General features: G+C 37.6%; 1 protein-coding gene and 1 long non-coding RNA gene across 4 annotated transcripts in view; one reads left to right on the top strand and one right to left on the bottom strand.

Annotated features, from left to right (window-relative positions):
- The window catches only part of CEP85L (centrosomal protein 85 like), a 147,866-nt gene extending 131,108 nt beyond the window's left edge, over positions 1–16,758 (bottom strand). For 2 of the 3 annotated variants that reach the window (XM_027551118.1, XM_027551119.1), the window contains exon 1: positions 16,315–16,757. In XM_027551118.1, the coding sequence (XP_027406919.1) occupies positions 16,315–16,387 (73 nt within the window). In that variant the 5' untranslated portion in view covers positions 16,388–16,757. Of the gene's footprint in view, positions 1–16,314 lie in introns of all 3 variants that reach the window. The other variant, XM_027551120.1, reaches the window with a different exon arrangement.
- Positions 15,140–20,130, top strand: part of LOC113898195 — an 82,266-nt gene continuing 77,275 nt past the window's right edge. The window contains exon 1 of the long non-coding RNA XR_003512570.1: positions 15,140–16,021. This is a non-coding gene — a long non-coding RNA (uncharacterized LOC113898195). The remainder of the gene's footprint in view (positions 16,022–20,130) is intronic.

Here is a 20,130-nt window from a genome sequence, read left to right as displayed (position 1 = left end):
AAAACAAGTCTCACTACATTTAAGATTTAGAACATACCAAGCCATCTTTTCCAATGATAATGGTATGAAATAATTTAAAGAAGAAAACAGAAAGCTCACAAATACGTGGTGATTAAACAACATGCTCCTAAATTACTATGAGTGAAATGGAAATAAAAAAATTTCTTGAGACAAATGATGGAAAAACAACATACCAAAGCTTATGGAATGCAAAAGCAGTTCTAAGAGGTAAATTTATAGTGATATATGCCAACATCAAGAAAGCTCAAATGAACAATCTAACTTTATACCTTAAGGAGCCAGAAGAAGAACAAACACCAAAGTTAGTAGAAGGAAGGAACTAATTTAGGATTCTAGGCTTTCACTGCCATGGCCCAAGTTCAATCTCTGGTCAGGGAATTGAGATCCCACAAGCCGCGCAATGCAGCAAAAAAAAAAAAAAAAAAAAAGAAGCAAGGAACTGATAAGAATCAGAGTAGAAATAAAGGAAATAAAGACTAAAAAGACAACTGAAAACATCAATGAAACTAAACGCTATTTTAAAAAGATAAGCTGACAACTGAACGACTATGGAAAAAACAAAAGCCTCAAATACAATCAGAAATGAAAAAGGAGACATTACAACTGCTCACATAGAAATACAAAGATTATACGAAACTGCTGTGAACAATCATAAGCCAACAAACTGGACAACTTAGAAAAAATGAATAAACTCCTAGAAACATACAACCCACCAAGACTAAACCATGAAGATAAAGAAAATCCGAACAAACTGATTACTAGAAATCAATGATCGAAAATCTTTCAACAAAGATACATTCAGGACCAAATGGTTTCAATGAGGAATCCTACCATTTAAAAAATTAATACCAATTATTCTCACACTCTTCAAAAAAATGGAAAGGGAGAGAACAATTCCAAGCTCTTTAAGAAATCATTGTTACCCTATACTGAAGACAGATAAGCACACTACAAGAAAATCACAGGCCATCATCCCCAATAACATAGATACAAATATCTTCAACAAAATAATGGCAAACCTAATTCAGCAGTACATCAAAAGGACCAAACACCATGGTCAAATGAGATTTATTTCAAAGATGCAGGTATGGTTCAACGTGTGCAAATCAATAAAAGTGATATACCACATTAACAACATCAAGCACAGAAATCTATATCAATTCAACAGATGTAGGAAAAGTATTTGACAATATTCAACATCCTTTCAATATAAAACTCTTAACAAATTAGATATAGTGGGAACATACTTCAGCACAATAAAGGCCATACATAACTACCCACAGTTAACATCATATTCAACAGTGAACAGCTGAGGAGCAAGATCAGGAACAAGACAAGGATAGCCACTCTCATCACTTTTATTAATAAAGTACTGGAAGTTCTAGCCAGAGCATTTATACAATTATACAAGAAAAAGAAATAAAGGGCATCCAAATCAGAAAGGAAGAAGTAAAACTGTCTCTATTTGCACATGACATACTTCATACAAAAAACCACCAAAAAACCAAATCAGCAAATTCAATAAACTTACAGCATATGGAAATTAATACACAAAAATCAGTTGTGTTTCTATATACTAACAAACTACTGAAAAGAGACATTAGTAGTTAAGAAAACAATCCCACTTAAAACTGCATCAAAAAGAACACTTGGAAGTAAATTAAACCAAGGAGGTAAAAGATTTGTACATCAAAAATTAGAATACACTGAGATGAAATAAAGTGAAGAAGACAAAAGTGGAAAGATATTTCATGCTCATGAATCAAAAGAATATTGCTAAATTGTTCATACTACCCAAAGCAATCCAAATTCAATGCAATCCTTATAAAAATTTCAAAGGCATTTTTTTACAGAAATAGAAAAAAAAAACTAAAACCACAAAAGACTTTGAATAGCCAACTCAATCCTGAAAAAGAACAAAACTGGAGGCATCAAACTTCTGATTTCAAACTATACTATAAACCTATAGTAATCAAAACAGTATTGTCATTTAAAAAGATTCACAGATCAATGGAATGGAATAGAGAGCCCAGAAATAAACCCATGCATACACAGTGAATTAATTTACTATAAGGGATCCAAGAATATACAAGGGGAAAGGACGGACCGTCTATTCAATAAATGGTGTTAGGAAAACTGGAGAGCCACAAGCAAAAGAACGAACTATTCCACTATCTTACGCCATACACAAAAATGAACTCAAAATGAATTAAAGACTTGTACATAAGACGTAAAGCCACAAGACTCCTAGAATAACTATACAGATATGCTCCCTAACATTGGTCTTGCAATGATTTTTTGGCTTTTGACACTAACAGCAAAAATAAATGAATGGAACTACATCAAACTAAGGGCATTCCAGGTGGTACTAGTGGTAAAGAACTTGTCTGCCAATGCAGGAGACGTTCAATCCCTGGGTAGGGAAGATCCCCTGGAGGAGAGCATGGCAACCCACTCCAGTATTCTTGCCTGGAGAATTTCATGGCAAGAGGAATTCTGGCAGAGGAGCCTGGCAGGCTGTGTCCATAAGGTTGCAAACAGTTGGACATGACTGAAGCAACTGAGCACAGCATGGCACAAATTAAAAAGCTTTTGAACAGTTAAGAAAATTTAAAAAAGAGAGAGGAAGAAGGAAAAAGAAAAGACAATCTATGGAATGGGAGAAAATATTTGCAAACCATATATCCAATAAGAGTTTAATAACACAAAACATACAAAGAACTTATATAACTCAACAGCTAAAAACCATCCAAATAAACGATGATCTGAATAACATTTTTCCAAAGACACATACACACAACAGAATATTATACAGCCATAAAATGTAAGGAAATCCTGCCATATGCAACAACACGGATGAACCTGGAGGGCATTATGCTAAGTGAAAGGAGCCAGACAAAGAAAGACGACTAGTGCACGGTATAATACATGTGGAATTAAAAAACAAGAGTTGAACTCAAAGAGAGTTGAATGGTAGTTGTCAGGGTCCAAGAAATGGGGAAACTGGGAGAGAATGGCAGGGTGTCTTGCAGTTATAAGATGACTAAGTCTTAGAATCTAATGTCGAATACAAGGACTACAGTTAACAACACTGTGTAAGCGAAATTTGCTGAGAATAAAACTTAAATGTTCTAAACTGAAAAAAAAAAAAGTAAACAGTGAGGTGATGGATATGTTAATCAACTCTAATCAGAATCCTTTCACAATGTACACACAAACCAAATCATCACTTTTTCACCTTAATACATTACAATTTATCAATTATATCTCAACGAAGCTAAAGAAAAAAAGAATCCAACATTTGGGAGAATGGGTCTTTGGAATGTTCTTTAAGCATTATTTCTAATAAGGAACTATTACAAATAAACCCCAAAAGGGAGAAAGGAACAGAATCTAGGCCATTAAAATAATGAAGATATAAAAGTCTAAAATGCTTATATTATCCATCTAAGTAAGATATAAAATACAATAAATGGGAAATTCAAAAATAACCTCAGATTTCATATCTTCTAGGAATTCTCTGAACTCGTTTTTTTGCCTGTTTCTAGCTTAGCATTCACTATATCAAATTAAAAGTTATCTGTGCAAGTATCTGTCCTCCTTCTAGACTGTAGTAATATTCACTAAGGGCAGGGACCAGTGTTCCAGACTTGACTCAGTGCTGCAGCCAGCATATATACAGCAAAGAGTCAAACAAACAAAAAATGCACAGAGCAACTGGAAAGAAATACATCAAAATACTACTTGCAGTTTTTCCTAGATGGTAGGATTATCAGTAATTTGACTCTTACACTTTGTATTATTACTTTAATAATCAGAAAAATAGGGTTTTAATGCTTAACCCCACCAATAACAAACCAAATAATTTAGTTATTAAGTACCTCAGCGATTCTATACCTGTGCTAAGTAACTATTAATGAAAGCCTTTGGAGATATGTTTTCCTGGAAAGGGTACCCAACTTATATGGCCTATTTTGGAACAAAATGGGTACATTCTAACATGTAAATCAAAGTACCATAACTTTTTAAAAATTGTTCAAAAATTCAAAATTACATATTAATGTTCATAAACTGAATTAGATTTCTACATTTAAAAAGAAAAAAATTTCTTCAAATTCAAAATAAAGAATTTAGAACAGACTGGTTCTTTGTTTTGGTTGATAGCTACAAGTCTGTATCAATAATACCACAATTAATTTAGTCCAGTAGCAGAAACAAATTAGGAAGCTTTTTAAAGCTGTAGGAGAGTCTACCAGGGAAACAAAGTAACTCAAACATTCTGACAAAAGACTGGTGCACTTTTCATAGGAAGGCATTCTCATCAAAAGAACTTTAGGAAAAGAAAGCATAAGTCCAATCACGTCAGACAAAGTATTTGATCAGTCAGTGGGGAAAACATGTCCTACTCAGAATAGCATCTTATTCCTTTAAATCAGTAAGACATTTTAATTTACTTATGATAGTATCACAATGCTCTTATTTTGCTAAACTTTTCCTTTTAAAGGAACAAGAGATTCATTCAGATTTCCCAAAATGGCAGAAGAATCATGAAATGACCAAATTATCTATAGAAATTGATCTCCTCCAGGCTGCATTCACATTTGTCTTCTCCTTTAAATATAACTACAGTTTTTTTAAAGGACACGGTATTTTATATGCCTAGAACACTGGAGATAATTAACAAAATGTCATGATTAAAATAACATTCTAAGCTTTAATTCAGATTGAATGAATTCAACTTGAGAAGAATGACATGCTGTATCTCTAGTCAACATAATCCAGAATCACAAAGCAGTCAGAACTAGACATGACATGAATACGCTTACCAAGTGATATAAGGAAAATTTTTTCACCCAATTGTTATAAGACTACACTACTAAAACGGGAGTTACTCAATTTCTAGATATGGGCACTTTAAAAATAAAATAAGGCTCAGTGATCTCTGAAATAAAATCTTACCTAGGTCCTATCATATTACAGTAACTGAATGACTATGTAGAATCTGCTCTCCCTAGAGAAAAGAGCATTTCTATAAGAACAGCAAAAATTCCCAAGACACCGTGCACTGGGACTTCTCTTTGGAAGACAATATGTTACATTTTTTAACACCAATTTTGATTATTTTAAATAGAATACTAAATACATTAAATATTAAATGTCCAGTATTTAAATACTAAATAGAATATTAAATATTAACTTATTTAATAACTATTAATATTTCTCACACTGGAAAAAACAGGAAGATGAACATCAAATGAATAAGTTATCTATTATATATTCATTCTGAAGCTTCTTTTCTAAATTGGAAGCAAAAATTCATACAATATCAAGTCTTCCATAATATGCTAACATAACTGTAACTGCATTTAGAAGAACTAACCTTACTGAATTTTAAAAATGACAACACTAAGCTGAAAAACAAAAATTGACAAAGCAGATTTATAGTTTTAAATAAAAAGCTGAATATATAATACAAACCATGAATACAAAGTACAGTGTTTTTCTTAAATGCAGGTTATCACCATTCAGTGCATTGAGACTAACTCTTTTTAATAAAACAGAACAAAATGGAAAATATCAAAGCATATTTACCCTTATTTGACATAAGATAAACAAATCTCATGATATAACATCTCTGAAATGTTAACAAGTACAAAGCACTTCTGCACAAAGTTCAGAACAGTAGCCTTCAACTGCCCCATTCTATTATCAGTAGAAACCAAGTTAAAAAGAAAGAAACCCAGGGAACACAACCAAAAACCTTCTTTTCCTTATCTCATATGTCTAATCAGTTTCTGAACCTCTTCAGTCCATTTTAGACGTATTCACTGAATTACGTCTCTCCTCTCCTTCCCACTGTCACAGATTATGGCTTCTGGCTCAACTGCTAGACAGACCTCCTGCTGCGGCGGCTGCCCAAGCCAGCCTCTACCCTACTATCAGAAAATACACTTACATCATTCTTTTGCTTACAAAAGTCTGTGGGTTCCTTACTGCATATTAAATAAAACTCAAACTCCTTAACTTTGGCAAAGTTCTTCATCAACTGGCAACCTCATTTTCTAACACTTTACAACTCCTACCTCCCCAGCTCCAGCTCCCAACACTCTATAGCCGCACATACCTAACCACTGCCTCCAAAGAGATCAGGTCCTTTCTGACTCCAAGCTACTTCTCCTCTCTCTCTTCTTTAAGAGTCTCGATTCAGAATTAACTTGCTCTAAATGTTTTCTCTGATTCTTTCAGGGAGTATTAAAATAACTACTACTTTGTACTCTCCCAATATATCATTTAAAATACCATAACAACATTTACTAATCTATATTAACTCATATTTATATGACTTTCTTCCTCCTTACCAAATAGGAACAGTGAAAGGCAACTTTTTTTAGTCTCTAGCACAGAGCTGCACATTTAAGACAGGGTCTCAATAAATGCAGTGTTATAACCACTGGGTAACCAATAAATGTTCCTAGTATAAAATAAAATTTTGGAAGGTTTATAATTAGATCTTAAAAATATTCTTTCTTTTAGAAGGATTAAAACAGGGTTGGGGGGTGGGTTGGTAGTCTATTTTAAAATCCAGGAAATTTTAAGCTATCCCTTGAGACAGTGTACATTTAAGCATCTATTTAAAGATCAGTAAATATTTTCCAAGGCAGCTAAAAAAAAAAAAAAGAGAAAAAAACTAATAATTAAAAGTGATTTGAGGGGCTGTTGGCCTAAATTTCTAAAAAATGGGGGAAAACAATCTTCAAAAATCATAAAAGGCACTAAAAAAGTCACCAAAAAATTAAATAGAAGATTAAAACACAGAAAAATATCCACATTAATAGTAATCAGGAAAAGAGAAACAGAAAATCCACCCCACTGGAGAATACCTAGGTAAAGTGACAAAAAGCTAATACCATAGAGGTATCTGTTATTCATCCCACTCTTCTACTTCAATTCAGCACTGTTTATCTCTAGGGTAAGTGACTCCAATTACCTTTTCTTTAATTATAGAATTAATAGCATAGCATAATGGGAAAAAATGTGGACTATGAAACTAGACTGCCTGGGTTCGAGTTATGTACCACTCTCAGAAGCAGTGAAATCTTGAGTAAGTCAGTTAGCCAATCTGTGCCTCCATTTCTTCATATGTAAAAAGAGGAGAAAAAATTATAGTGTCTATCTTTTAGAGCTATTGTGATAACTGAGTTAATATGCAAAGATATTTTTCAAACAGACACATAGATCAATGGAACAGAATAAAAGGCCCAGGAATATTCTCCTCAATAAATGGTATTGAGAAAACGGGACAACCACATGCAAAAGAATGAAACTAGACTTTATCTAACACCACATATAAAAATCAACTCATTGGGTTAAAAAATGTAAGACTTGAAACCATAAAAGTCCTAGAAGAAAACACATGGGGTAAGCTCCTTGACATCAGAATTGGCAATGTTTTTTTTGGATGTGACATCAAAAACAAAGGCAACAAAAAGCAAAAATAAAAAGTATACTACATCAAACTAAAACGCTTCTGCACAGCAAAGGAAATTATCAACAAAATGAAAAGGCAATCTGTTGAATGGGAGAAAATATTTGCAAGTCATCTATCTGACAAGGGGTTAATATCCAAAAGAGAGAACTAACTCACACAACTCAATAGGAAAAACAATAATAATAATAATAATCTGATTTAAAATGGGGAAAGGAACTAAATAAATATTTCTCTAAAAAAGCTATACAAGGGCAACAGCCATGTGAAAAGGTGATTCAGATCACTAAGTGCAGGGAAATGCAATTCAGAACCACTATGAGATCTTCATTCCTATTAGAATGGCTACTATCAAAAACATAATAACAAGTGTTTGCAAAAATGTAGAGAACAGAGAAACCTTGTACACCATTGGTGGGCATGTAAACTGGTACAGCCACCACAGGACAGTATGGAGGCTCCCCATACTGAAACTAAAAATACAACTATCATATGATCCAGCAATCCACACTTCTGGGTATACATCCAAAGAAAACACAATCACTGTCCCAAAGAGATATTAATATCTACATCCCCCACCCCACCCCCACCGTGTTCACTGCTGTATTATTTATAATAGCCAAAACACAGAAACTACTAAAGGGCCCATCAACAGAGGAATGACTAAAGAAACTGTGTTTGTACAGAATGGAATATTATTCGGCCACAAAAGAAGAAAATCCTGCCATTTGTTGCAAGGTGAATGGACCTTGAGAACATCACACTAAGTCAAATAAATACCCAGAGACAAATGCTGTATAATCTCATTTACACACAGAATCAAAACAAAACTCATAAAGACAGGCAACAGACTGGAGGCTTCCAGGAGCAGGGAGTGGGAGGGTGGGAAAAAAGGATGAAAGCCGTAAAAAAGCAGAAACTTCCAGGTATAAGATAAATAAGTTTGGGGATATAATGTACAGCATTGTGACTATAGTTAACAATACTATACCATATATTTGAAAGTTACTAAGAGAGTAAATCTTAAAAGTTCTCATCACAAGGGAAAAAAACTATTAATATGTGTGGTGATGGATGTTAACTAAGCTTATTATGGTAATAATTTTGAAATATATATATATTTCATTCACTATATTGTATACCTTAAACTAATACAATGTTATATATCAATTACATCTCAATCAAACTGGGGGGAAAAAATCCACCTCAATTTAAGTTAATTGGCTTTCCTGCATTTAAGGATTTCAATAAATTGAAGTTTAAATAATTAGCAGCTAGTATTCTTTGCATTCTAAATATAAAAATGATATCTGGAAGTTATTCATTAACTATTATTATTAAAACTACTATTAGTATTAGTACTAAAATTATTAATAAAACTAATTTTTAAAAACATTACCACCAAAGTTATAACACTATATAGTCTTCAAATGTGGTTCTAAATTTTCTTATTTGCAATTTGAGTATAACAAGGAAGAGCTTTAAACTAGGTTGGTTCCAGCTGAGGTTAAAATTAACTCAATAAGGCCAAGATCAGATGAAAATAAATGGTTCACCTTTCACGTAAAAAGTGTGAATCCAAACCAGTAATATTCTCATCATGTAAGACAAGGAACTCAGGAGGGTTAAGGTAGCAAACAATATAGGTAAGACTATCTCTTTCTATGAAAAAAATTTTATGTGCTTGTTGATTTCATATGTGGAGAGGCCACAGATATCCTATCTTATATTCTGGTTACATGAAATGCTGTATTCAAAACAGTATTTTTGGAGCTATTTGGAATGAAGGCCACATAACTAATTTAGTCTCTCAAAAAGCCTTTGTTTCTATCTATAACCTGGAAAAAATAGGTATGATTAAAAACTAGTAAGAGGTTTTTTTAATAAAACCACTATAAACAGGAGGGAATATAACAAGTGGTATTCCAGAGAGGTTTACCTCTGTCTTTGAATGCAACTATTTCATAATATCAATTAATAGAGAAAATATTCTACATGGTAGCAAATTAAGTCCAAACTTAAGAAGGATCATCAGCACCCAGGAAGAAATAAAAGTCCCAATAAAAATAAACACTGCTAAATAAAGTTGCTAGACCTAATGAAAATTCACATAGCCATTGGTCTCCAATGAAAGCAGAGTAAGCTCATTATTTCTCAGTCTTTAATTTTCCAATACTTAAGAGCCAAAACTAAAACAGAACTTCAGTTTCAAAACACTCCAAAATAAAGTTTTGACACAATTTATAAAATTACACCCCCAAATTTAAAAACTTCATTTCCAGTCAAACTTCTCAGTACATTATTCTTAAAAGGAGATAGGATGTGCAGAATTAATGAAAAAGCTTCAAAAAAGCTTCAGTAATGTCATGATAAAGCAATGTTCATTGACTGTGATCTATAAACACACGATCTCTGCCTCTACACGACAGTAAAACCACCTTATAGAAAACTTTACACTTTACATGATACGTAGTCCATGTAGTCTCTGAGGTGGTTGTTTCATCCCATTCTTTCAGAAGGTTAGTCAAAAACTAGAGTTCACTTCAGAATTCTGAACTTTAGTACTGAAACAGCATCAATAAAGCAATGAAGACATCTACTATATAAAGAGGGCATAAAACTTCCTGATCTTAAATCTACTCTCTTTAAAGTAATTTAAAATCTCTTTAAAGTAATTTAAAGCTTTACCCAGTTCAGATGCCCTGGGCAGAATCCTATAGTCAAGATTCAGCCAACTGTTCAGCGTGAGGAGTTCCAGGAGACACTACCCCTAGTTTCAAAACTGAATGTCCCAGGCAAACCCAGACACTTGGTCACCCTAGCCTGATTAAGTGGTAAGGGCAAAGAAAGCCACCCAAACACTTACTAAGCACTTATATACCAATCCTATAAATCCAATAAAATGGGCTGATTGGATTAGAGGATCTTTAATCCCTACTAGTCTAAACATTTTAAAGCTCTCACTGAAACTAGGCAGTGGCACTGATCTATTCTCCCTGTCACATCTTACTTGGCCTCTTGGAAGCATGTGACTCTGACTCTTCCAGAAGGTTAGCTTTTGACTCTTGACTCCTTCCTTCAGTCTTCTCTCCTCTGGAACATTACACTCTCCCAGTTTCACTCCTACTCACTGGTGGCTGCTCCTTCACGGTCTCTCTGCGGCTGGATCTTCTTCCTCTATCTGACTAGAAAACGTTAACCTCTGCTGTCTTCTGGATACTCTATGTGATCGTGTTTAAACACCATGTTCAAACTCTCTACCTCCACCACCTCCCCACTGAGATCCAGACTTCTATGCCCAACATCTCACCTGAACCTCTAAAACACAACTCAAACTCCATCCGGGACTAAAACAGAACTCTTAATTCTACTTACTCCCTCACCTTCCCCACCTTACGAAATGACACTACCATCCATTACAATTACTGAAGCCACCACTAAGACTTCATCTTTGATTCCTCTTTTCTTCATTTGCCACCTCCAAGCCATCCGTAAATCCTGTTAGCTCGATTTCTCAAGTATATTCCAGACTCACTCTGTTCTCTCCAGTCCACTCTTACCACCCTAATCCAAACCATCATCTTTCACCCAATAACTGCAGTGACCTATCAACCAGTTTCTCTGCTACCAATCTTTTCTGCATCCCACCACAATTTCCTCCTCCCACGAAACAGCCAGGAGTGATCTATCAACGCCTAACGTCTGCTTCATCTCCCCAGTACGTAGAACAAAAAACAAGGTCTGCCTTGCAGTAGCACTCAGTGTGCTAAGTGAAAGAATGAACAGTCATCTCCCTAACCATCCAAAACTGCCTTCCCCTCACACAGAATAGAACCTAAAATTCTTTCAAATTCTTACAGGACTCCCTCACCTCATATCCCTGGTCACTCACTATGCTCCAGACTCACTGATATTCTTCAAATTCCCCAAATTCATTTCTAGCCTGGAGCTGTTTATTTACCCTCTGCCTAAACACTCCTGCCCTAATGTCTGGCTCCTCATCACTCAGGTCTCAGAGCAATGTTACCTCCTCAGAGAGGCCTTGTCTACCCAGATCCACCCATCCTATATCATCTCACTCAGCTCCCTTTTCTTCATAGTACTTAACATTAGCTGAATCATCGTGTTGTTGGTTTACTTACAAACCGTTTCCTCCCTACTAGCATGTAAGTTCCCTTGGAGCTGGGAACGTTCCTGTTCAATGTTGCACTCCCAGAGGCCAGTACAATGCCTACCACACAATACATACTGAAAGAATGACTCAAGTTTACCAAGTAGTTATGTACGTGCCAAGCACTATGCTAGGTAACAATGAATTTTTTTTAAAGAAAAATAGAAAATGCAAGTAAAATATTAGTATGAAGAGCAATTTGATGTTCTTTTATGTTGATCATCCTCATTCTTAAAATGACCGTATACAATAAATCCCACTCTGTAGAATATTATTTTGCCAGTGTAAATATATATATCCTTAAAGTAATAATAATAATTAGCATATCATTATACCTTTAGAAGGTATCTAAATGATTGCATTATTCACTTTTAATACACAATTTGAGGGAACTAATTAAGATAAAATGCAGTAAAATCTGAGAGCCTTCATTTCATCTTCTCAAGTACACACAGACACATCTGATCCAGTCAGGAAACTTGAGACTGTAAAATACCTTCTGTTCTCAACATACAGAAACATTCACAACAGAGGCTGTCAACTCACCATTTATTTCCTGGCCTCAGATTAGTTTACCACCTTCATCAAGCCAAGAAGCTATCAGTAATAATCAGGTTCATTTCACAAAAGTCATTACTAAAGCTGAGATTAACCACTCATCCCTGAAAGCCTATTATAAAAGAACATGCTCAACTGAGTTTAGGCAGAAGAGTTATGTTTCATTGGTATCATTGTACTTTTGGGTTCATTTAATTCAAAACCACAGAAAGACTTAGTATTTGACATAATCATACCAGTTACTACCACCATCATTATGACATCACTAAACACCTTATAGCCAGGCATCAACTAGGGAGAGGCAGTAAGGCACTAAGGCTCGAGGCACTCAAATGACACTTCTTCAGATCGGGTGAGTATTTTCTATAACATTTTAATTTTAGCAGACTTTAAAACTGTCCTATCCTACCTCCAAATGTTTTAAGGATTAAATATATTAATACTTTGAAAGTATGATTTATAAAAAGCAACAAATTCAATATAACTAAGTGCAAGTACTCAAAATATCACCATATCATACTAGATGTTTAAACCTAAGGGAAATAATCCAGCTTTCATCCAACTTTGAAACTATTATACATTTTGAATAATGGAGTATTCTCAAATACACTCAACCAAATCATAAAAAACATAACACATGTTCTACTTAAAATTAAGTTTTCTATGTATTCAAAATGGATAACCCTAAAGGATCTATTGTATAGCTAGCTAATGGAACTCTATTCAGTGTTATGTGCCAGTCTGGATGGGAGGAGGTTTAGGGAAGAATGGATACATGTATATGTATGGCTGAATCCCTTTGCTGTTTACCTGAAACTATCACAACATTGTTAATCGGCTATATCCCAATACCAAAAAAAAGTTGAAAGTTTGAAAAAATTAAAAGCAGGCAAAGGAAAATAAAATAAAATTAGCTTTCTAACCACACTTGCCAATCAAAACGGGGGGGAGGGGCACTTTTGCTTGATCTTTGCATGGGAATGTTAAGAAAATACTCATTTTATTTTCATTTATAACAGTTGTCTTTGCAAAGCTGAAAAACTATGGATAAAGCCAAAGCAAAATTAAATCCTACAGCAAAGGTCCAAAGTTCAGTACTTACCATACCCACTAGTTATTCCTACTTGTTTTAATTGGCATTACCTTAAAAAGAAAAGTTTTCTCCCATTTTTTAAAACTGGTTCTGTATTATCTTTGGTTTTCTCTTTAGTCTAGTTGTCTGTTGTTTAGTTGTTGCGTCCAACTTTGCAACTCTACGGACTGTAGCCATCAGGCTCCCGCCCATGGGATTTCCTAGGCAATAATACTAGAGTGGGTTGCCATTTCTTTCTCCAGGGGATCTTCTGGACCCAGGGATCGAACCTGTGTCTCTTGCACTAGCAGGCAGATTGGTCTAGTTACATAACTGTATAAACAAACTAGTTTTTGGACATCTAGGATTAACCCACATATTGAGACAAACTCATTTAAATACTAGAAATTATTTATGTATCCCTGTCTTAACACTGGCCCTCAAAACCAAAATGATTGCTAATAAATTCAATCAGAAGACTGGTTCCTTCTGCTTTCAGAAAAGCTCTAAAATCACTCAAGGTAGTCAAAAGGTAATATTGGGCAGTGTTTCAAATATACAAATTTTCTTTAAATTCTAAGGGAAAAAATGCCTACATGAACCAACCCAGAGGTCATTATTTTGACCTTCACCACCTGCTCATTTGCTAAAGAAACCACACTTAAGTTTTACAAATGAGGTACAAATTAAGCTACAAAAATAATTTTAAAGGTTTGCTTTACTTAAGAAGAGAATAAACATAAATAATTACATTACTATTCTGTAAAAGTAATCTATTCTTAGCACACAGCTGAAGAAAAATTGTATTGGAAAGACATGCCCTGACTTACCAAAGATTTATTACTGTCAAAGATTAGATAAAATAAATGTGTTATAAAGATATACTGTCTGAATTTACTAAATTTGGATATTTATAAAGTATCTTCTTCCACAATATTCTTTGACACAGCAAAGGTTTAGAGGCTGCAATATAACCTCCAAGTCCTTTATTCAGTTAATTAACAATTTCTAAGCACTACGATGTTTTCTTCTCCCTAAAAAACAATGGAATAAATGGATACAATGCTTGGATGATATTATGCCTTCAAACATGTTATTATAACAAATAAAAATAAATTTTAAGAGGTTAATTTGCAAAGACATTACAGATGGCTTCTGACATATACAGATAAATTGAAACCACTCCCTCCAGCCTCTGGGGATAATGAAGTGCCTTCTCACTGACTGAAGTTACTGTGATTGCAGAATTTGTAAATAACCAATGAGTATCAGAAACCTCTTAACTCCTGTCTCCTCCTCTTACGACAAATGGTATAAATTATAGAGAAAATAATTTCCTACTTTTTTTTTTTTTTACTAAACTCATGCCTACATTAAATTATCTTATTTCTAAAAGCATTGCAGGACCAAATTTAAGAGAACAATTTCAAATCTAACTCTGAATTTGAAAGTTTATTTATGTCTAGATCTAATGGTACATTATGCCACTACAGTTAAAAGTGTATTATTATATGCTTGAAATGTTAAGAGGGTAAATCTTAAAGTTTTCTCACCAAACACATGACACACAAAAAACCTGTAACTATAAGGTGATGGATAGGTCAACTAGTTGGCTGTGGAGATCATTTCACAATGTGTATATACACATGTATATATCAAAACCAAGTTGCACATATTAAGTATATTACAATTTCTAAATGTCAATTACACCCTGAGAAAATAAACCTGAGAAAATTATCTGTCTAAAAAAAAAAATCACTAATTTTTAAAGTATCACAGAACTGTATTATTTGAAATTTTAATAGAAATCCGAGTTTGTGTCTGATATTTTTTAAATAGCAAAAATACTACCAACAAAAAACCACTTCCAAATATTGTTTTGTTTGCAAATCGCCTTGAAAATGTATACTAAAATGTCAGTTACACAAGTAGAGCTCAAACATTTTGTGTAACAAGAGGTTACCTAACAGAGGAGTCCTAGAAGCACCTGGAGTTGCAGGAAAATTTTTGTGTATGTACATATGGCGGCTTTTTCTGGATAAATGATCCATATAACTTGCAGCTTCTGGGGCGCAGGGAGGGGAGGTGGGTGGCTCAAAATACAATTAAGATTAAATTAAAGCGCCTGAAAAAAAAACAGCCAACGTCATGTAACTTGTCAATATCAGATAACCAAGTCTTATTTTCTACATTCCTAATCAGGAGACGATTTATTCTAATTTGGTGGCTCCTACACAACTTTCAAGTGATGCAGGCATGAAATGGCTCTGCATTACAAAACAGTTCCCTTCACACACCCAACGCGGCAAAACCCAAATTTTCCCCGAAAAGGTCAGGAACAGGCAAACGAATTAACATCCCCTCTTGCTCAAAGATCGATTGGCTTTGGCAGGACGTGTCCTCCAGAGAGAACTGCTGGGCGGTGACCAGGTTTCAGTGAGGAGATGGACCCCTGGGCGGGCACCAGCAATCCAGACATCCCCAGCAGCCTCCTCCCACCCTCAAACGCGCCCTCCAGTAAGGTCTGCGGGAGCGGCTGCAGCAGATCCCGGCGCCCCTGGAGCGCGCCGCAACGCCGCCGCTGCAGCACGGTCGCAGCGACCTTCCAGCCCGGATCTCCGGGAGCCCCGTTACCCACGTCCCCACACCCCACCCGAGAAAAAAGGGAGGGGGACGCACAACAAAGCCCAATCCGAGGAGGCCCAAGTGAGCTGTAAGTTGGGCGCTGGGGCTGAGGCCCGACGAGGAGCGGCCGGGACACGGAGCCACGCCGGGCCGGCGCGCCGCGATGCCGGACGGATCTGGCCGGGGAGGCGGGCAGCCAGATGTCAGCCCGCCCGGCTGGGTGTCGGCAGCCGGGAGGAAACCGGGCTGGCGGGAGGGCGGGCGCGCGGCTAGGGGGGAAGCCAGGCCGGAGGAGGGAGGGGAGCGGCGGCGGCGGGGTCCCCAGGGCGCCGCGGTCGGCCGCGACCCCCACCCCGACCGGCGGCCTGTCCCGTTACTTACCCGCGGGGAAGCTGCGGGCTTCGCCGGGGCTGTCCGGGCCGCCGGCCTCAGAGGCCAGGAAGCGCCCCCACATCGCGGGCGGGAGTGCTGAGTGGGCCGGGGGCGCCCGATTCCCCACGCCCGTCCTCCGCTGCCTTTGCCTTCTGCTTCTTCGGAGGCGGAAACTTGTGCGGAGCCTGAGCTGCGGCGGCACCCGCGAGGCGGGGCGAGCGGGTGGGCTGAGCAACGGCCGCTCAGCGACGGGAAGGGGGCGCAGGGGCCGGATTCGTCGCGGCGGCGGCGGCGGCTGCCATGGTCAGCCCAGCTGTGCTGAGGCCCGGGCCAGGGAAGCGGCGGCTCCGCGGTGACGGCGGCTCGGTCCCCGGCCGAGCCCAGGCTGCGAGGCTCCAGACGAAGTTGCAGCTGCGGCTTCTCTCCACCCCCTCCGCTGGCGGAGCCCGAGCCGGAGCCGGAGCCGGAGCCGGGCAGGGGCGGGGCCTGGAGGGGGCGGGGCTTAGTGCGCTTACAAAAGGCGTGCGCGGCGCGGGGCGGGGCCTGCGGGCCGTTCCAGGTGGGTACCATCAAGCCCCTTTGCTCCGCAGTTTGCGAATAGTCAGTCCCACATACCTGCTGTATCCCTCTTTTCCCATCCCAGCGCTGGAGTGCGGTGAGGAAAGGGCGGAACTTGGGTCAGGGACTTGTCTTGAGGTTCCCCGCTCCGTTGGTTAAGCCCTCAGGCCCTCCGGGGCACCTTTCAGAAAAAGGCATGGAAGACCTGCCTTCACATCAAGACTGCTTGTGATAAAAGAGGGTTGGGGTTGAAATTAAAGTTGTCGTCATGCATTCTATAAGCATCGTTTATTGATCATTGTGGAGGATAGTAAAGAGGTCATTTTCCTCAATTTACAACCGAGGCGGGGAGAGGGTACCAAAATATCTACAACATGGACAAGAGTGCAGGAAAAAAAAACAAAACAGGAAAAAAGACCCGAGGTAAATAAGTACCAGGGGGTTCAGGGAGGGGCTGTCAATTTTAATCTAGTAGCTCAGTGTTTCAGATAAGCAATCAGGAGTCAAAATGACACCAAAGTATGTAATGGGAGGGCAACTACACCTTCACGTTCTTCTCTGCCTGGTCAGATTCCACCCTTCACCTGAACCCAGAGTGCAAGAGCAGGTATCCTGAGGAAGGACAAAAAGGTGCAGCATCCTCTTTAAATCTTCCTTTTCACTGGCAATATTTATAACCCTTAAAATAGTGCATTTAATAAATACTGGTTAAGCACTGTAGAAGGAATTGAGCTCTGGACCTGGCTGATGAATCCGGTAAACCAGGAAGCAGGTTGCTAACTCTTAACAAGCTTTGACCACAGTGATGCTTTTTCCTGTTTTGGATGTTTGCTAACAAAGCCCTCATGTTTGTATTCAGTTCAGTTAGTTCAGTCTCTAAGTCGTATCCAACTCTTTGTGACTCCATGGAATGCAGCATGCCAGGCTTCCCTGTCTTTCACCATCTTCCAGAGCTTGCTCAAACTGGTGTCCATTGAGTCGGTGATGCCATCCAACCGTCCCATCCTCTGTCACCCCCTTCTCCTCCTGCCTTCAATCTTTCCCAGCATCAGGGTCTTTTCCAATGAGTCAGCTCTTCTCATGAGGTGGCCAAAGTATTGGAGCTTCAGCTTCAGTATCAGTCCTTCCAATGAAGACTCAGGACTGATTTCCTTTAGGATTGCCTGGTTTGATCTCCTTGCAGCCCAAGGGACTCTCAAGAGTCTTCTCCAATACCACAGTTCAAAACCACCAGTTCTTCAGTGCTCAGATTTCTTATAGTCCGACTCTCACATCCATATATGACTACTGGAAAAACCATAGCTTTGACTAGACAGATCCTTGTCAGTAATGTCTCTGCTTTTTAACATGCTGTCTAGGTTGGTCATAGCTTTTCTTCGAAGGAACAAACATCTTGTAATTTCATGGCTGCAGTCACCATCTGCAGTGATTTTGGAGCCCAAGAAAATAAAGTCTCACTGTTTCCATTATTTCCCCATCTATGAAGTGGTGGGATCAGAGACCATAATCTTCGTTTTTTGAATGTTAAGTTTTAAGCCAACTTTTTCACTCTCCTCTTTCACTTTAATCAAGAGGTTCTTTAGTTCCTCTTCACTTTCTGCCATAAGGGTGGTGTTATCTGCATATCTGAGGTTATTGATGTTTCTCCCTGCAATCTTGATTCCAGCTTGGGCTTCATCCAGCCTGGCATTTCACATGATGTACTCTGCATATAAGTTAAATAAGCAATGTGACAATATACAGCCTCGATGTACTTCTTTTCCAATTTGGAACCAGTCTGTTGTTCCATGTCCAGCTCTAAATGTTGCTTCTTGACCTGCATACAGATTTCTCAGGAGCCAGATAAGGTGGTCTGGTATTCCCATCTCTTTAAGAATTTTCCACAGTTTGTTGTGACCTACACGAAGGCTTTAGGAGAAAGCAATGGCAACCCACTCCAATACTCTTGCCTGGAAAATCCCATGGATGGAGGAGCCTGGTAGGCTGCAGTCCATAGGGTCGCTAAGAGTCGGACACGACTGAACGACTTCACTTTCACTTTTTACTTTCATGCATTGGAGAAGGAAATGGCAACCCACTCCAGTGTTCTTGCCTGGAGAATCCCAGGGACGGGGGAGCCTGGTGGGCTGCTGTCTATGGGGTCTCACAGAGTCGGACACAACTGAAGTGACTTAGCAGCAGCAGCACACAAAGGCTTTGAAATAGTCAATAAAGCAAAGTAGATGCTTTTCTGGAATTCTCTGCTTTTTCTAAAACTTTTAGAGGTTAATCTACATCTAGGTATTTTGTAATTATCTGATTGCAGTTTTACATTTAGTCTCCCACAGGTAGAGTTCCACTTATTTCTCCAAATCCTGAACAACTGATCAAGGGTCAACTGTTTCTAAGGCTAGAAAGTGATAGAAATATGAAAAAAAGAATGCAGTTGTTTCCTTTCTGTGATTTAAATGTGCATTAACCCATGTAATATGATAATTGAATAGTATAGGTTCAAAAAGAAACCTAAAAAAGTAAATTCTAACATGAATTATCAGAAGCTATAGAATTATATGAAAGTATTCTTTTTTCATGATTTATAATTACTATATTCTCATATTAGGTATAGAATTTATTACATACCAAACTTTTTTATACAGATCTAAGACATGTATGAACTATTACAAATATATCTCAGTCCTTTGTGAGTTAATATATACTTACTGTTATTCTAAAACTCTGCCAACTTTCACTCAATTCTAAGCAGTGTTTCTAAAAAATATTTTACTCAGTTCTTCTATGTTTTTATCAAATTGAAAGGCATGCCACTACATACACCAAAAAAAGTGTGAAGTTGAGACTATGTAAAATATGCTCTGTACTAAATAGAAATAGAAAAACATGTTGCTATTTTGGCAGTTGGCACCACCAAGGATAAATTTTTTGTGTTCCTACTAATTAAACTTGAGAGGATAGAGAGCTAATGCAATTAAAATAATTGAAATACTAAAAATACTATGCATATGAAGTAAACTGTAACCATCATTTTTAAAAAATCATACGCATTATGAACATAGTTGATCCTTAAGCAACACAGGGGTTAGGGGGCACCTACCCTCTGCACAGTAGGTATTTCCAAGTATAAAATACAGTCGCCCTGAATCCTTATCCCCAACTCCTCAGTATCCACATTGTGGCATCTAAGGATTCAACCAACCAAGGATTCTGTAATACTGCAATATTTACTATTGAAAAAAAAAATCTACATATAAGCCATACCACACAGTTCAA

The sequence above is a fragment of the Bos indicus x Bos taurus genome, chromosome 9 (assembly GCF_003369695.1).
Source record: "Bos indicus x Bos taurus breed Angus x Brahman F1 hybrid chromosome 9, Bos_hybrid_MaternalHap_v2.0, whole genome shotgun sequence".
NCBI lineage: Eukaryota > Metazoa > Chordata > Mammalia > Artiodactyla > Bovidae > Bos > Bos indicus x Bos taurus.
The sequence above is the reverse complement of the archived record's forward strand: the minus strand, read 5'-3'. Positions and strand labels throughout refer to the sequence as shown.